Raw genomic sequence first — 16941 nt, 5'->3', positions numbered from 1 at the left:
TAATTGTAGCAACAGCAGAAAAAAACTAATTTTTGTATTCATTTGTCACATTTATTTATAGAACACCAATTAATGAAGATAAAGTTTAAAATCAATAAACCTCTAGAATTTATATTTGACTACAAGTACCTAGATCCTCTAAAATAGACTATAAACCCGAGGCACGATTTTTACTGCGAAACTGAAAGGGTCAAATAAAACCACGTGGTCTAAAATTTTTATGACAATAACATTTGCAGGGGTGTCTTTAATCATGTTTTAATACAAAATATTTCAACACCAACCAACATTCTGTTGAATCGCGGTTCCTTTTTCTGGTCAAATGGTCATGATGTTTTTACCAATTGCAATGCAATGATCGACATATGCATCTCTGTTAAATATAGTATCTACGAAGAACTTCATTATGGAGCTGTTTTTAAGAGGACTGGATAGTCCTGGTCATTTTCTAGACTGTGTTAATCTCCTTTCAAAGAAGACTTCTAAATAAAAGATACTAGAATAGGAAAATACTCAGATTTAAACGCTCAAATATATGGATTTTTAAAACTTTATAATAGTTTATATGACATGTGGTGATAACGAACAGTGTTCAAAATCACAAGTCCAAAGGAAAAATTCAAAACAGGAGCAGAGTTAATATCTAAGGCCACACCAATATAATTTCACGTTCGTCGGACCCCGCGCGCTCGTATTTTAATAAAACTGTACAAATAATATTATTATTAATTTCCCGCATCCAGGTAGTTCTGCAGTGTTTTCTGTTTATTTCGGCACTAATTTTCGTATTTTAAATAATCATCCGCATAAATTTATTTATGTACCGACTTAAAATTTTGCATACAAATAAAAATTATTTTATTATTTAAGGATTACGTTTACTCAGGGGCGAAAAAAAATCCACTAATAGGAACGAAAAACTACTTATTGTACATTGTAGCCCCACTATTGTGGTGCAATTTTTCACTTTCAAATAACTAGGTCAATGACCTACTTTTTCTGTTAGTGACCTCTGAATGTTTTTTGAAAAAATTGTCAAAATTGTCCACCATTTTCAAGGTTTTCTTTATTTTGTAATTATTAGAAATAATCAAACAATTTGTAGGTAGGGAAATGAAAAAATACGAATAGCTTTACTAATTTTATATTAGAATGAATCGTTTTAAGCTCATCTTTTAAGTTTAATTTAGTCCGAATTTCCTCTATCAATACCCATTTTTGATCGAGTTTTACAAAAAACTAACTTATAGGAGCTCCAAACCATTTATTGTATAAAACTGTTTTTATTGTCTGTATTATGTTGACATTAACATTATATAAGGTCAATGATCAATGATTTTTCCAATCGCGTGCCAGCCAGTGATATAAATTTATAGACAAGTAAATACAACCAAAAAAATATATAAAATGATATGAAAAAACATATAGAAACTTAACTTTTGCAAATTTTACATTGCAACAGAAAGTTTTTAAGAGAAAATAAGAAAATGGAAAAAATTAGTTCGAATTTCCGCTGTTTTAATATTAATCTACCTTTGTCGGAGAATATCTTCCTTAAATAAACAAATCATGGATATCAATATCGATATTTGTTAATAACGTTGTTATTTTTTTTTTTAAATAACTTTGGACTTCAGATATTGAACTTTGTAAAAATATTTTTTGAAATCTCAAATCCTTAGTAAACGTAATCCTTAATCGCTCGCCCGCCCCTTTTTAAATTGGATGTCGGACGAACAAGAAATTATATTGGTGTGGCCTAAATGAGTTATATTAAAAGATGTAAGGTAGATCTGATAAGTAATTTGTCGACAACCAGCCTCCTTATCAACCAGGAAATGGTTGATATATCGTGGTCGCAATGGACGGTATCTAATAATCTGGTTATCAATACAAGATTTTTTAGCTGTGGATAATGATGATAATGATGTTAACACAGCAGCATTTTCATTAACAGCTGATCTCACAGGGGCCAAGCCCGTTTTAACATTAATTTCAATGTAACTATATGGTTACATTGAAATTAATGTTAAAACGGGCTTGGCCCCTGTGGCTGATCTAGATAAAATTAATACATGGGCTTCCACATGGGCTGTGGATTTCAACCCTAACAAAAATTTTTTAAGAGGGTGAAATAATCATCCTCCTCTTCAGTTTGGTTTCAGTGGTAGTATTATTATTGAATCTAAAACCCATTGTCATCTTGGTCTTATCTTTCAAATTGATGCTAGATGGTCATGTCATGTAAATAACATATATGAAAAAGCTTGTTCAAGGTTTAATCTATTAAGAATGCAGAAACATTTACTTGACATGAGTGCATCAATTAAGATTTATTTTGCTTTCATTCGGCCAGTTCTGGAGTATGGTAGTAATGTATGGGATAATTGCTCACCAGAAAAATTCAAATCTCTTAGAAAATGTCCAGATAGAAGCAGGTAGAATAATTACAGGTACTGTGGTTTCATTAATTTTCGTGGGTATCAATTTTCGTGGATTTTCTGAAAACCACAGTTTCAAGGATACGTAATTTCGTGGCCAATGATCCTATCAATACAAAATGTTAGTTGAAATTGAACTTCAATGAACATTTAATTTCGTGGATCAACTTAACAACGAAATCCACGAAAATTAGTATTCAACGAATATTCATGAAACCACAGTATTCGGAGAAACTCTAGGACTGCTTTGTATTCAGAGTTGGAGTGGGAACCGTTATATAAGGAAAGGGAGAGACAAAATCTTGTATTATTCTACAAGATTGTTTATGGAATAGCTCCTGTATATTTACAAGATTTGATCCTGCCTTTCATACCACCACGGCATGGATATAACCTTTGTAATGTTGGTAACTTTAACTTCGTTATACCACAGTCTAGGACAGTTTCATATTATAACAGCTTCTTGCCATCAACTATTCAGCTATGGAATAATTTACCATTGGAAACATGTTTTGAGTCCTTTTCATCTTTCAAAAATGTACTTACATGTAAAAAACAATCTGTAGAATAAGCAAAAAATGCCAAAGTTTACAATTAAAGAAATCGCATAGATAATATTGCTCACTGTCAACTTAGAAATAAATCTAGTAATTTACAAGCTCACTTTTTAAATCAACATTTAAGTGACACCTCAACTTGTTATAATTGTGGTCACACATGTGAAGACAAATTTCATTTTATTCCTTGCTTGTTCATCTTACATTAATCCCAGAACATTGCTCATTAGCAGTACTTAGTATTCAAAATAATATAAACCTAAACAATCTCAATCATGAGCAAGTATTACATGTTTTACTTTTCGGCGATAGGCAACTTTCCTATAAAACCATCTGCTCAATTTTTCAAGCAGTTCAACAATATATCAAGTCAACAAAAAGATTCTAAATAATATCTGTTATTAACAATCTTGCATAATGCAATGAAGCGCATTGAAGTGGTAAAATTTTCCGTTTGAATGGAATGTTCTAAACTTTGTATTAAATGTCAATTGTTACATAGGTCACGCCCATTTCTTTTGAAACGAGGAAAATACTATTCGTCACAATGTATGTGTACCTTCTTGGACGTATTGTTTCAATATTTTTAGACGGTTTTAACATGCACGCACTTTGAATTTCCTTACGTTCGGGGAAAATACTCCCTATTGCACTTTACCAGTCACTCTGTTTTTACCATTCTCTATTAGTTACCGAATTAACTAGAATCTCAGAACATTTTGGCATGTATAACTGGGTTATGTTTGAGACTAGTATTTGAAATGCAAATGAATCTAAGAACATTTTCATTTTGAAAGAAAAAATGGGTATTAAAATCGACATAAAACCGATCCGATGCGTTTACATGTGGAGAGAAAAGGTGTCAAATTTCCAAATTTCTTGTTTTACCCTTGGACCCTGGAAATGTTGACAAAAGCTGCATTCCGATTTTTAATCATATGTAATTATGTCTTTTATGTTGTTTATGAAATCATCTTTACAGTATTAAACGGTGTACACTTCAAAACATTGAATTGTACATTCCTCGTTTCAAAAGAAATGGGCGTATCTTATGTAACAATTGACGTTCGATACAAAGTTTAGAACATTCCATTCAAACGCAAACTTTTTCAACTTCAATGCGCTTCATTGTATCATCCTAAACTTTACCTCAGTATATCTATACATGCACTCAATATCTTATACCTCTTATTTTTATTATTTATTGCATATCATTACATTTTTTCTTAGTATCAATTGTTTATATGATCCCAATTTTTGTGTTATTTTTTCTCCATTTTTTTGTTTTGTTGTTCTTTGTTTTTGTTTTCTGTTTGTTTTTGTTGTTGTTTTGTTTCTTATTTTCTTTCTCTGTTCTTAATCCTACATGAATTCCAACTTATTAAATGCTGCAATAACATGTTTCATATTATGAACTTATTATACATGTATTCTGTACTTATTATTCTTATATAATTAAAATGTAACTGAAATATCAGTTGTAACTTTGAACCTTGGGGAGAGGACTAATATAGGCATAGCTTAATGTTCAATCCTATGGTGTATTTATTTGCATAATTAGATCTATACTACTATATTAAAATAATAGATTCCAATATTTGGTCTTTAGTACCGAGAAATCGGAAGAATACTGTCTTTTGTTTTATATATTTTAAACATCATTAGTACTTGAAGATTACCAATTTGTTTTTATTTTTTCTCAGTTAAGCTTTGCTAATTCATAATCAGCGAAAATTCCTCGAAAAATTCCGGAAATCACCTGGATTTTTTGGATTTTACAATCTTGCGCTTGCGCAATACATTCACGCTAACGGGATCTTTTGTTTGTGTTTCCACATGAATAAACTCAGAAAAGATAATAATACGGATAAATTTCCATTGGACTTTGCTATATATTCTGTTCACATATATTAATGATTTCTAATGAGAGAAAGTATAAAATAACAAATATACATTTCAACTAAGTAGTTACTTTTGTCTTCGTGATGACAAAAAATATTTGATTACATGCAAAAAAGTTACATTATTTTTGTTAGGAGAGTGAAGATAGAATATATTTTATCGTAAAAATGAATAATGTCCTACGGTCCCAGTTTTACAAAGAAAATACGTGTACGTTCGTGAAAAGGTGTTGGATTCTTCCATCCTAAGGATTAAAATTTTTAGTTGTAAGTATTTGCAGTCTCAGAAAGGTTTGTTGTGATGAATTTGACTGTTATTTTCAAGGCAACTTCATTGACTATCTCCAAAATCGTTCCGGAGCGTTTCTACATCACGACTGTGGTGAGGGCTTTTCCCGAGAAACAGTTAGATTATTCAAACTAAGGAAAGTGTAGTGAAATTAATTGCATTATTGTAGGCTTATAGCTTTGTTATGTAAATGTCAATAATAAGGTGTGTCGATGTACCTATTTCGTTTATGTCCAATATGCAATGTCAACCCGTGCACACACGGGTCAAAGTCTAGTATTTGTTAAATTAAAACTAATGATGAAACGACAAATGCAGCAACATTAGCGTGAACCAATGAAATGATAGTTTTCACAATCAACAGAAACACACCTTTTGATCAAAACAATGCAATAACACATATAGATTGGATATCGTAATTCATTCCTTTAACGCAATTTAATGTAGGTCTGTCAATTTTTCAAGACATGCAATACACATCTTAAGAAGCAGTGCAATAAATCTTTAGTTATAAACCAGGTGTGCCAACGCAACTGTAAAAACAAAGATTATTTCTGAATGAAGTGTCCCATACCACCTTAAAAAGTAAAAAATTTCCCATTCAGACACTCTTGAACAGCTACATCAGTGCATCTCATCTTGATAAATTTTAAACATCAAAAAGATATTCAGGAAACCTGTCGTATGAAAGACAAAATCACAAACTGTTCAGAAGATATCTGATCAGAAGGAAGAGTCTTGTATTGTGTTCAATTGTTGATAAAAGATGACAAAAAAAGCAAACCAAGTTGGTGGAATACGATGGACTCTATTTTCGAACTTCTGAATTCCCTCCCAAAAATTATTATCATCAGCTAATGAGCTATTTTTAGACATGTTCTGCCTCTGATGACCTGACAAGTTCCAAATAAAATTGATGCAGGAGGCGGTTTTGCTGTAAAAGGAGTTCTTCAGTTTCACCCAAGTCCAGCACAGAAATCTTTTGAAATGCACACTTTGTCAATGTAAAGGATTCTTGGTTCTTACTTGCAACAACAACAACAACATGAACTGCAACATTTTCATTCACAAAAATTTGTTTCACCACATTTAAAGCTTGACCAATTGTATCACCTCGATGCATAGCACCAGTTGCCACTTGAACAAGATACAATGTTTTTTCCTCAACTTTGACCCTTCTAGGTGACGAACACCCTTCCTTTTCATCAGAGTCAGTATAATAGACAAAGTAATCTATTCCCATAAAATTTGGTATTTTTGGATATACCAAAAATCTATCATATGACTTTGCATAGTGTTTAATAAAAAGAGAAAATAAGGCAACATTTCTTTCATGACCTTTCAGATTGTTCGGTACATCTTGATAGTGCAAAGACAGGTCTTTTGTGTAACATTCAACGAAGTTTTTAGCAGGAATATATTTCATTTTCCAAGATGATTGTGACACTTCTTGTTTTGTCTGTGATGGCTGATACAATGTATTACCACCCCTTTCCGGCAGAAGTACTCCTTGCTTTTTTTGAGACTCAACAAACAATTTTTCAAACTCCTTTCTAGCTCCACCATTCTGAAACATAATTTGCAACATTTTATCAGAACTAATTTTTGCATTGTGAATCATCTCTTCCAAATGATACGGAAACCTTCGTCGCCAACAGTTTGCCAAGTTTGGAATTAAATGTCGAATTTTTACACAACGATCACCAACATCCAAATCCATCCTTGCATACTCAAGGTTACTTTGTAGATCCTCAGCTTGGACTCTGTAGTACTGAACTTCAAATATGTTGATCCCTATACTAAATTCCTGTGCCTCTTCCCATTTCATGATAATTTCCCTTTTGTTTGGAATGAAATTGAGCAGAACAGCAGTGTGAAGTTGAAACCTGGAATACTCAGGACTTTCACAACTTTTACAATTTGCGATTTTGTGTTGTTTTTCTTTTGTGAACTGTGCAAAAGCATCATCCACTGTTCCATCTGTTCTCGTGTACATATCCTCCAAAACACTGTTCAATAATTTGGGCGTCATTATGTATTCTTTTGAGAACTCATTATACACTTCCTTTCCTTTTTCCTTTAGACTAAGTCTATGATCATAACTCTCATCCTCCCTGTCTTTTTTTGCGATCAAGTACTCCAAGGACCCCTTCCAAATATCTACAAAGGAGTCCTCATCAAGCTGAAATTTTCTTCCAAATTCTGTAAATTTATGTGCACTTGCAGTGAAGCCTGTTTCAATGAGAATAAACTTTGGTCTTTTAACTTGTCGTTCCACAATCTTCTTCATCTTGTTTAGATAATGTGTATTATAGAGAGTTAAATGATCAACAATAATACAGTCATTATCTTTGAACTTTTTTGAATGAGCGATGAAAAATTCCAAATCTTCATCTCGCTTTTCAATTTCGTTTACATCAACATAATGAACAGAGAGGTCATCATTTTCTCGACACTTTAAAATATAGTAAATCGCTGATGATGTCTTCCCCAAACCTTCAATTCCATTCAAATAGATCAAGGTAGTCTTTTTTGCTCTGTTATCCTCTATTGCCTCCACAAACTTCTTATGAAACTCTGTCTTTATAAAGTATCTTCCCTCCTCGAAGTCATTTACATTGGCTAAAAAGCTTTCTTCTTTATCGTCAAATACATGTCTTAGAATATTTGCTTCAAATTCCTGAGCCTGAAAAATAAATTGAGTAAGCATGTATATGGTACTGATAACTCCTGATTGATATTAAGAAAATTCTGTAATACTTGCCCCTATGCTATGTAGATTCATCATGTGGAGTTTTATACCTATAACTGTAATCATAAAATGTAAGATGTTGATGCCAAGGCCCTGGTCATGATATACATAATACAGTCCCTGAAACATTTTACTTCCCTCATGGACAGGGAGTGAACAGTAAGCGAACGCAGAGTGCACGGTGAGCAAACGCTGAATGGAATTGAGTAAGCGGCTGTGAACGGTGAGCTCACACAGAACGCAGAGTGCAAACGGTAGCAAAATGTGAATGGAAGATGTATGATTGGTTCGAACAACTTGGGTTTATCCTCCGTCTCTTACTTCAACAAGAATAGATATTAAAATATATAGTATTGTTTTGTTATAAACTTCTGCAAGAACAAGTGCTTTCAATTTCATGCATTAAAATTTGGTCAAGGATTGAAACAAAATTAAAACTAAAATTATCATTAAGATGAAAGAACTGTAAACGTAATCTAAACTCATTTTATTGATGATTGATAATTTAATGAATTCCTAAAGAAGTAATTTGTCGCAAGTAGGGAGAATGTTTTAAACTTGCCAAATAAAATGGAAAAAAATCAACACATGTAAATATAAAATGAAGATTTTTAATTTTTCCAATTTGTGTTTACAAAATTGTAGGGACATGCTATCATAGTTAACATTACAGATTACAAAGCTCACCAAGACTAGGCATCATCGTTTTGAGACCACCTTTTTCATATTATATGAAAATCATAGTTAATCATGTTAATGATCTTGGATGTTCATGGATACTGTTTTGACACAATATCGTATATCATATGTAAATAAAAGTTTGAAAATCATATGTTCATTTAATACTGTATTGTAAGATACAATGTTTATCAATACAATAATATAAACATAGGTAATCACAGATTACAAAGCTCACCGAGACGAGGCATCACCCCTATGAGACCACCTTTATCATATTGTATGAAAATCATACTTTATGATCTTGGATATTCATGGATTCTGTTTTGACACAAAATCATATATCATCTGTTAAAAAATTGTATGATAATCATATGTTCATATATTAATCAATATAATAATATAAAATTAAATATTGCATCCTATCATACTAACAATATATATCATATAATACAATAAAATACTGCAATAAACAAAGATGATATTGTAAATATGAAATGACATTATATTGTGTTAAACCTTATTGTATTTGATCACATAATACAACATTATTATATATAATACAATATTGTATTATATGATACAATATCATATTACATAATACATCATAACATTGAAACATATGATATTATATTGTATAATATAGTATGATATATTGTATTGTATGATATTGTATAATATTTGATACATAATATGATATTGTATTATATGATACAATATAATTTGATATAACATTGTATCATATCAAATGATACAATATTATGTGATAAAGTAAAATATTATATAATACAATATCATACATACATATTGTATCATATGATACAATAATATATCATATAAACCAATATCATATTATACAATATTGTATGATACGATAATATATAATATTACAATATCATATAATACAGTTTCGCGTGATATAATTGTAAATTACAGAAACCATTATCATATTATACAATATCGTATGATACAATATAATATTGGATCATAATATACAATACTATACAAAACAATATCATGATACAATATCATATCATAAAATATCAAAAAAATTGATACAATATCATATTGTATTATATAACTTTTTACAATATAACATATGATATTATATTGTATCATATTAAACAAAAGTGTTTCATATCATACAATACTTTATCATAGGAATCATGTTATATCATTTAACAACAACCTCATCTTTCTATCAAGCAGGTTTAAGTGAGGTAGGAGATTTCTTTAGCATCCTTGATAATGGAGATCAGGCTCTGCATCTGAAGCAACCTCTGCGTTTCATTTATAATATAGTTAAATCAACTATGCATGCTATCATCTATAAAACATGTGACCTGTTCAAAAAAATCTAAACCTCATCCAGCATCCGAAACCTATGGCTCAGATTCAGCATTCAAGCCTGTCAGGTGCATCAGTATACATAAGACGAATCTCCATGCAAGTTTGGTGAAGTTCAGACCAGTAATAACTAAGATATCATCATCAGAGGGCACTAGCAATTAAAACTTAACCTGCTCCAGCATCCGCAACCTATGGCTCAGACTCAACATCCATGCCTGTCAGGTGCATCTGTATCATAAGACACACCATCCATTCAAGTTTGGTGAAGTTAGGACCTGTAATAACTAAGATATATTTTTTAGCATCCTTGATAATGGAGATCAAGCTCTGCATCTGAAGCTTCCTCTGTGATTCATTCATATTACAGTTTAGTCAACTATGCAAGTTGAAATAGTACTATCATCTATTAAACATGTGACCTGTTCCAAAAAACTTAACCATATCCAGCATCTGAAACCTATGGCTCAGACTCAGCATTCAAGCCTGTCAGGTGCATCAGTATCATAAGACGCACCATCCATTGAAGTCTGGTGAAGTTAGGACAAGCAATAACTAAGATATAATCATCAGAGGGCACCTGTTTCAAAAACTTTAACCAGCTCTAAAAACCTTAACCTCCTCCAGCATCCGAAACCTATGGCTCAGATTCAGCATTCAAGCCTGTCTGGTGCATCAGTATCATAAGACGCACCATCCATAGCAGTCTGGTGAAGTTAGGACCAGTAGTAACTAAGATATCATCATCAGAGGGCACCTGCAACAAAAACTTTAACCAGCTCTAAAAACCTTAACCTCCTTCAGCATCTGTAACCTATAGCTCAGTTTCAGCACATAAGCCTGCCTGGTGCATCAGTATCATAAGACACACCATCCATGTAAGTTTGGTGAAGTACGGACCAGCAGTAACTTAGATATTGCTATCAAAGGGCACCTGCAACAAAAACTTTAACCTGCTCCAAAAACCTTAACCTCCTCCAGCATCCGAAACCTATAGCTCAGATTCAGCACTCAAGCCTGTCTGGTGCATCAGTATCATAAGACACACCATCCATGCAAGTTTGGTGAAGTACGGACCTGCAGTAACTTTGATATTGCTATCAAAGGGCACCTGCAACAAAAACTTTAACCTGGTCCAACAACCTTAACCTCCTCCAGCATCTGAAATTTAGGACTCAGATTCAGCATCCTAATCTTTCAAGTCCATAAGTAGGTCCAGATGCATCATCCATGCAAGTTTGGTGAAGATAGGACAAGTAATAGCTTAGATACAGGACATGCAACAAAAACTTTAACCAGGTCCGGACGCCGACGCCGACGCCGACGCCGAGGGTATAGCATAAGCTCCCCCTGACTTCGTCTCGGTGAGCTAAAAATTGATATTGCATCCTATGATACTATACAATATATATCATATGATACAATATAATACTGTAATATATAATAATACAATATGATATTGTAACATACGCTATGACATTGTATCAAGATATGATATTGTATCATATATTATGATATGGTTTTGTATCTTGTAAAACATTGTATTTGATCACATAATACAATATCATAATATATATGATACAATATAGTATCATATGATAAAATATCATATCACATAATAAATCACAAAATTGTAACATATGATATTATATTGTATGATACAGCCCGATATTGTATTGTATGCCATAATATTTTGAAGCCCCTCTCCAATAGCAATGAAAATAGACGGGTGTTCAAAATATCGCGGCCATAATATTTTGAACCCCCTCTCCAATAGCACTGAAAAATAGAGGGGTGTTCAAAATATCGCGGCCATAATATTTTGAAGCCCCTCTCCAATAGCACTGAAAAATAGAGGGGGGTTCAAAATATCGCGGTAATAATAGTTTGAACCCCCTCTCCAATGGAAATTGGAAATAGGAGGGGGGTTCAATATATCGCGGCTATAATATTTTGAAGCCCCTCTCCAATAGCACTGAAAAATAGAGGGGGGTTCAAAATAACGTGGCAATAATATATTGAACCCCCTCTCCAATGGGAATTGGAAATAGGAGGGGGGTTCAATATATTGTGGCCATAATATTTTGAACTTCCTCTCCATTGGCAATGAAAATTAGAGGGGGGGGGGGGTCAAAATATCGCGGCCATAGTATTTGAACCCCATTCTAAATGGGAATTGGAAATAGGAGGGGGGTTCAATATATCGTGGCCATAATATTTTGAACCCCCTCTCCAATAGCAATGAAATTAGAGGGGGGTTCAAAATATCAAAGCCATAATATTTTGAACCCCCTCTCCAAAGGGAATTGGAAATAAGAGGGGGGTTCAAAATATTGCGGCCATAATATTATGAACCCCATCTCTAATAGCAATGAAAATAAGAGGGGGTTTCAAAATATTGCAGCAATAATATATTGAACCCCCTCTCCAATGGGAATTGGAAACAGGTGGGGGGTTCAAATATATCGCGGCTATAGTATTTTGAACCCCCTGTCCAATAGCAATGAAAATTAGAGGGGGTTCAAAATATTGCGGCTATAATATTTTGAACCCCCCTCTCCAATGGGAATTGGAAATAGAAGGGGGGTTCAATTTATCGCGGCCATAATATTTTGAACCCCCTCCCCAATAGCAATCAAAATTAGAGGGGGGTTCAAAATATCGCGGCCATAATATTTTGAACCCCCTCTCCAAAGGGAATTGGAAATAAGAGGGGGGTTCAAAATATCGCAGCCATAATATTTTGAATCCCCTCTCCAAAGGGAATTGGAAATAAGAGGGGGGTTCAATATATCGCGGCCATAATATTTTGAACCCCATCTCCATTAGCAATGAAAATTAGAGGGGGGTTCAAAATATCGCGTCCATAATATTTTGAACCCGGGGTTCAATATTTCATGGGGGGGTTCAATATATCGCAGCGATATTTTGAACCCGGGTTCAATATATCGTGGGGTTCAAGATATTATATGACACCGGTCATTTTGGTTCTAAAATTATAGTAGCTGGAAGTTTATATTTATAACATGGAACGATAGTCTAACATAATCTTATTCGTATTTTCTGCTACATTACTTCATTTAAACAATACAGAACTTATTTGTGTGGTTATTAAGTGGGTTTTTTCACGTTAAAAAACTTTTAAGCATATTTTGTTTTCTTAATCATAGAATATATTAAGTAAAGAGCGGTTTAATATACCATAATTTTCACAAGTTGTTGAAATTAATTGATCAGTTACAAATTATCTATCTACACTTTGAAGGAAGTAAGGGGTAGTGTCACTTACGTAATCAACCAATTAACACTACCATGCCAGCCCCCAGGCGTTCACTCAACCATCCAGGTATAGTCCACGCGGAGCTAATACGCTTGATCGGCCATGTGTGCACTTCGAGAGATCAAGAACTTCGAGAGATTGGAGTTTGAGAGGTCAAGAGTTAATTTGCTTAGTTGTATAGAGAAAAAAATAGGGACCGTGATTTCACTTCCAGAGATCGAAGTTCGAGCCATCAAGTGTCACTTGTATATCATACAATATCATGTGATATAATAATATATACACATTACACAAATCGGAACCGAACCGAAATCCGGAAAAACAGAACCAAAACCGAACCGAACAAATTGTTCCGCGGTTCTCGGTTTTTTCGGGTACCCGTGACAGCCCTAATATATACAATATCATATTATACAATATCATTTCATAATTCACAAAATTATTTACATTTCATCAGCATGACAGTTTCAAATCATGAACTTTGACCTTTTTAATTATAAAATGTCTCCGGCAAAATCATTTGAATTTTTTTAAAATAAAAGACTTCAGTATAGTGAACAAAATGCTACTAAACTTTCGTACAAATCCTAAAAATTGCAAGCCGCAAACCTTACCTTAAACCTGAACAGTGAGCAAACGCTAAATGTTCTGTGAACTGTGAGCGCACGGTGAACGCTTTGTAAACGGTGAGCGCGAACGGAGAGCGCAAAACTGTGAATGGTGAACACACAGTGAGCAAACGCAAAAATGGGAAAGTAGAATGTTTCAGGGACTGTATAAGCAGAAAGCTTCACATCATCTTTATGTATACAAGTAGTTTGGTTTTAGAGTACTTGGGGGAATTCAGGTTCTCTTATCCTTAGTCAAAAGTGTTGTTATCAATCATCTTAAAGCTGCTTTGTTTGATTTTTTGGTCATTACAGTATCAAATAATTTTCAATACAAACCAATTAGCTTAGGAAGTTAGACTTAACATTTCACATATTTACACCAGCAGAATTAGTATCCTTTCAAATATAGAAATGTTCAAAGTAAATAAAAATAATTTCACTATGGGAACACAAAAAATGCATCATGGGTGTGTATACAAAAGGGAACCATTTGAATTGTCCCCAAATCAATTGGTCTTATTCAACCTGCATATTATGCATCGATTGTAAACAAAACAAACTTCATAACTAAGTTGAGAGGACAAAATGTACACAGGTTAATTTTTGATTTTCAAACACATTTCATATTCATAGCAAAATTCAAACTCACAGGGTTCTCATTAACATTTAGAGTAGGTGGAGGAAAATAAACAGTAGGCGGCACTCTTGAGGGCCGCAGGCCCGAACTGAGGGCCAGAGGCCCGATGGGGGTGAGTCCGAGAGGGGTTTTTCCCCCTTTCGGCAATAGGGGGGTACGAAAATTTTTAAAATTTACATTGCAGGAGGTGGCATCTTGGACCTCTCTGGGCATATTTTGACCTGTTTTATTTGTTCACAATATAGCACTTTTTAGGGGTCCATTTTGCAAAAAAAACAAAACAAAAAAACCTCATAGGCATAGCACAGAGCCTATCAATCTGACTTTCTTGATTTATATATTTAAATACTTTTTAAACAATTTTTTTGTTGTAGCAGTTGAAAATCTTGTTTGATTAAATGTATTGATATTTAAGTTTAGGTGTCTGGAAGACTATAGAGTCTGAGTGTCTGTAGCTCATTAAATAGATCTCTTCAACTGAGTTATCACAATTGTAAAAAAAATGTGCAAGTTTCATTGATATCCATTTAGAAAGTTATAAGTACCCACTGGTTATTCTTTGTTAGAAAAAAATATGACACAAACTTACAGACTGACTTATCAGTAATGAATCAGACTTCATTTTGTACTTCCGTTCATCATTAATTCTTTACATGTATGTGTGGCATATTACATGTAGGTCTGGAATGGCCGACGTTCCCGTGCGCCATCTCAACATGTTCGGTTTGAGGAAGAAATCAGATTGTCATTTTAATATCAAATTGAATAAAAACGATCGAGAGTTTTCAGTGTGTGTGACATTATGAATAAATAAAATTAAAGACAATAAATGATCTGTGCAGGGAGGTATAAATGTCCCTCATTTGTGTTAAAGAATAAAAAAGATCAGCCTTATTTCAAAGAAATATAATATAAAAGACAAATATTAATTCGTCATCCAATTTTGGAAACGGGAAAATTCCATGCCATTATTAATCTTTAAAACAATCGGTCCATCAATTTGTTTATATTTTACTTGGCTTCCTATGCCTCATACAAAACCGGAAAAGAAAAACGCTTAGTAAAACTTGAACCAGTCCGATTGTGATTCCGGAATCATCAGCGCGTTTTAAAGAAGGGATCATAATCTAATAAGAAAAGCATCAAAATTTTATGCTTACGATATTGCATTCACAACGTTTAATAAAACAAACGAGGTAACCAAAGGCCTCTACTGCATTACTGATTTTTCTTTACATGATCATACTAATTTTTAAAAGTAAAGTAACCGGCGCCATTGTAAAAATAGACGGCGAAATCGCCGGTCGCCGGCACTTAATGAGAACCCTGAACTCATAACACAATCATATGTAAGTCTGCTTTGACATCAGGGGAAAATCTTATTAAGGGGCGAATAAATGTAATACCCTTTTATGTATATCATTTTTCAATTGAAATATGGCTTATTTGCACAGTAATGCCTATTATTATACACATACTAACCAAACCTATCGTTTAAAAGTGTACATAAGAAACACCGTGTAGAATTGCACATAAGGGGGCCGTGATAGGTGTAGGGCGGGGCCGTGATTTTGAAGGGGTGAAAGTAGGTTCATCAACTGTATTCAAAGACTTATTATGTTTCATTAAAATCAATTTTGATAACCAAAAGTATTGCGCGGAAGACAGTGATTATTGAGAAACTACTTCTAGTAACATGGGAGTTAAGATATCTTTGGAAAAGCTCAAACACTTCGACAATATGCAGGTAGGGTAGATGCCACGTATTATTTTCAGGGTAATTTATTAAAAATTTTGAATCCTACTGCAGAACTTTCACGTTTTTTCGTCTAAAATCATTCCAGTGAATAGAAAATCTATATTTGTAAGAGAAAACCATCTCACATGTATGAATTGAGGAGTATTTGATCGAAAACTTGATGTGGCATAGGGGGCTGATGATCTTGTGGAAAAGGGGGGCTGTGACTATATTTCATTTAAGCAAATTTTCCCAACAAAATCCACATTTTAATATAGTGATGAACATGTGGTTATTGAATTCTAAATCTATTCAATGTATTGCTACTCCCATTTTTTTTATTTCACCATTTTTTTTAATTTATATATTCTAAAATTCATTTCAATATAAGAACCATGATATCATATGTAAATTATATTTTATAATCAAAGGCCGGAGCCGCCAAAGGCGTCAAGCTGACATTTTATTTAATATAGATATCATTAATTTGAATTTCTGCACCAATAGTCATATACAGTGAAGTCGCCAATTCCGGGTCACGTCACACTGTTTCTTTGATATTTTACAAAGCTATTCTATTTAAATTTTATACTATATATATATATATTGAAAGTACATTTTGTACTTTATTGTATTGTATTTTAATACAATAACTCATCATACTTACAAATTTCAAAGTTCAGTTTCTGCTCTACCACCCATTTTTACAG

At 33.2% G+C, this 16941-nt stretch overlaps 1 protein-coding gene across 1 annotated transcript; it reads right to left on the bottom strand.

Moving 5' to 3' along the window:
- Positions 1 to 5592: 5592 nt before the first annotated feature.
- Positions 5593 to 15226, bottom strand: LOC117688961 (uncharacterized). The gene is made up of 2 exons (XM_034468284.2): positions 15083 to 15226; positions 5593 to 7874 (listed from the first exon to the last, which is right to left on the bottom strand). The coding sequence occupies exons 1-2, from the start codon at positions 15113 to 15115 to the stop codon at positions 6057 to 6059; spliced, it is 1851 nt and encodes a 616-aa protein (XP_034324175.2). The 5' UTR covers positions 15116 to 15226; the 3' UTR covers positions 5593 to 6056.
- Between the last annotated feature and the right edge of the window lie 1715 nt (positions 15227 to 16941).

The sequence above is a fragment of the Magallana gigas genome, chromosome 6 (assembly GCF_963853765.1).
Source record: "Magallana gigas chromosome 6, xbMagGiga1.1, whole genome shotgun sequence".
Taxonomy (NCBI): Eukaryota; Metazoa; Mollusca; class Bivalvia; order Ostreida; family Ostreidae; genus Magallana; species Magallana gigas.
This window is presented reverse-complemented; position numbering and strand designations above follow the sequence as displayed.

Excerpts from the sequence above, each read along its gene's own strand:
- LOC117688961 (XM_034468284.2), bottom strand. The coding sequence starts at position 15,115 with ATGAAGTCTGATTCATTACTGATAAGTCAGTCT. Across the intron at positions 7,875-15,082 it reads CATTACTGATAAGTCAGTCT|GCTCAGGAATTTGAAGCAAA; the intron begins GTAAGTTTGTGT and ends TTTATTTTTCAG.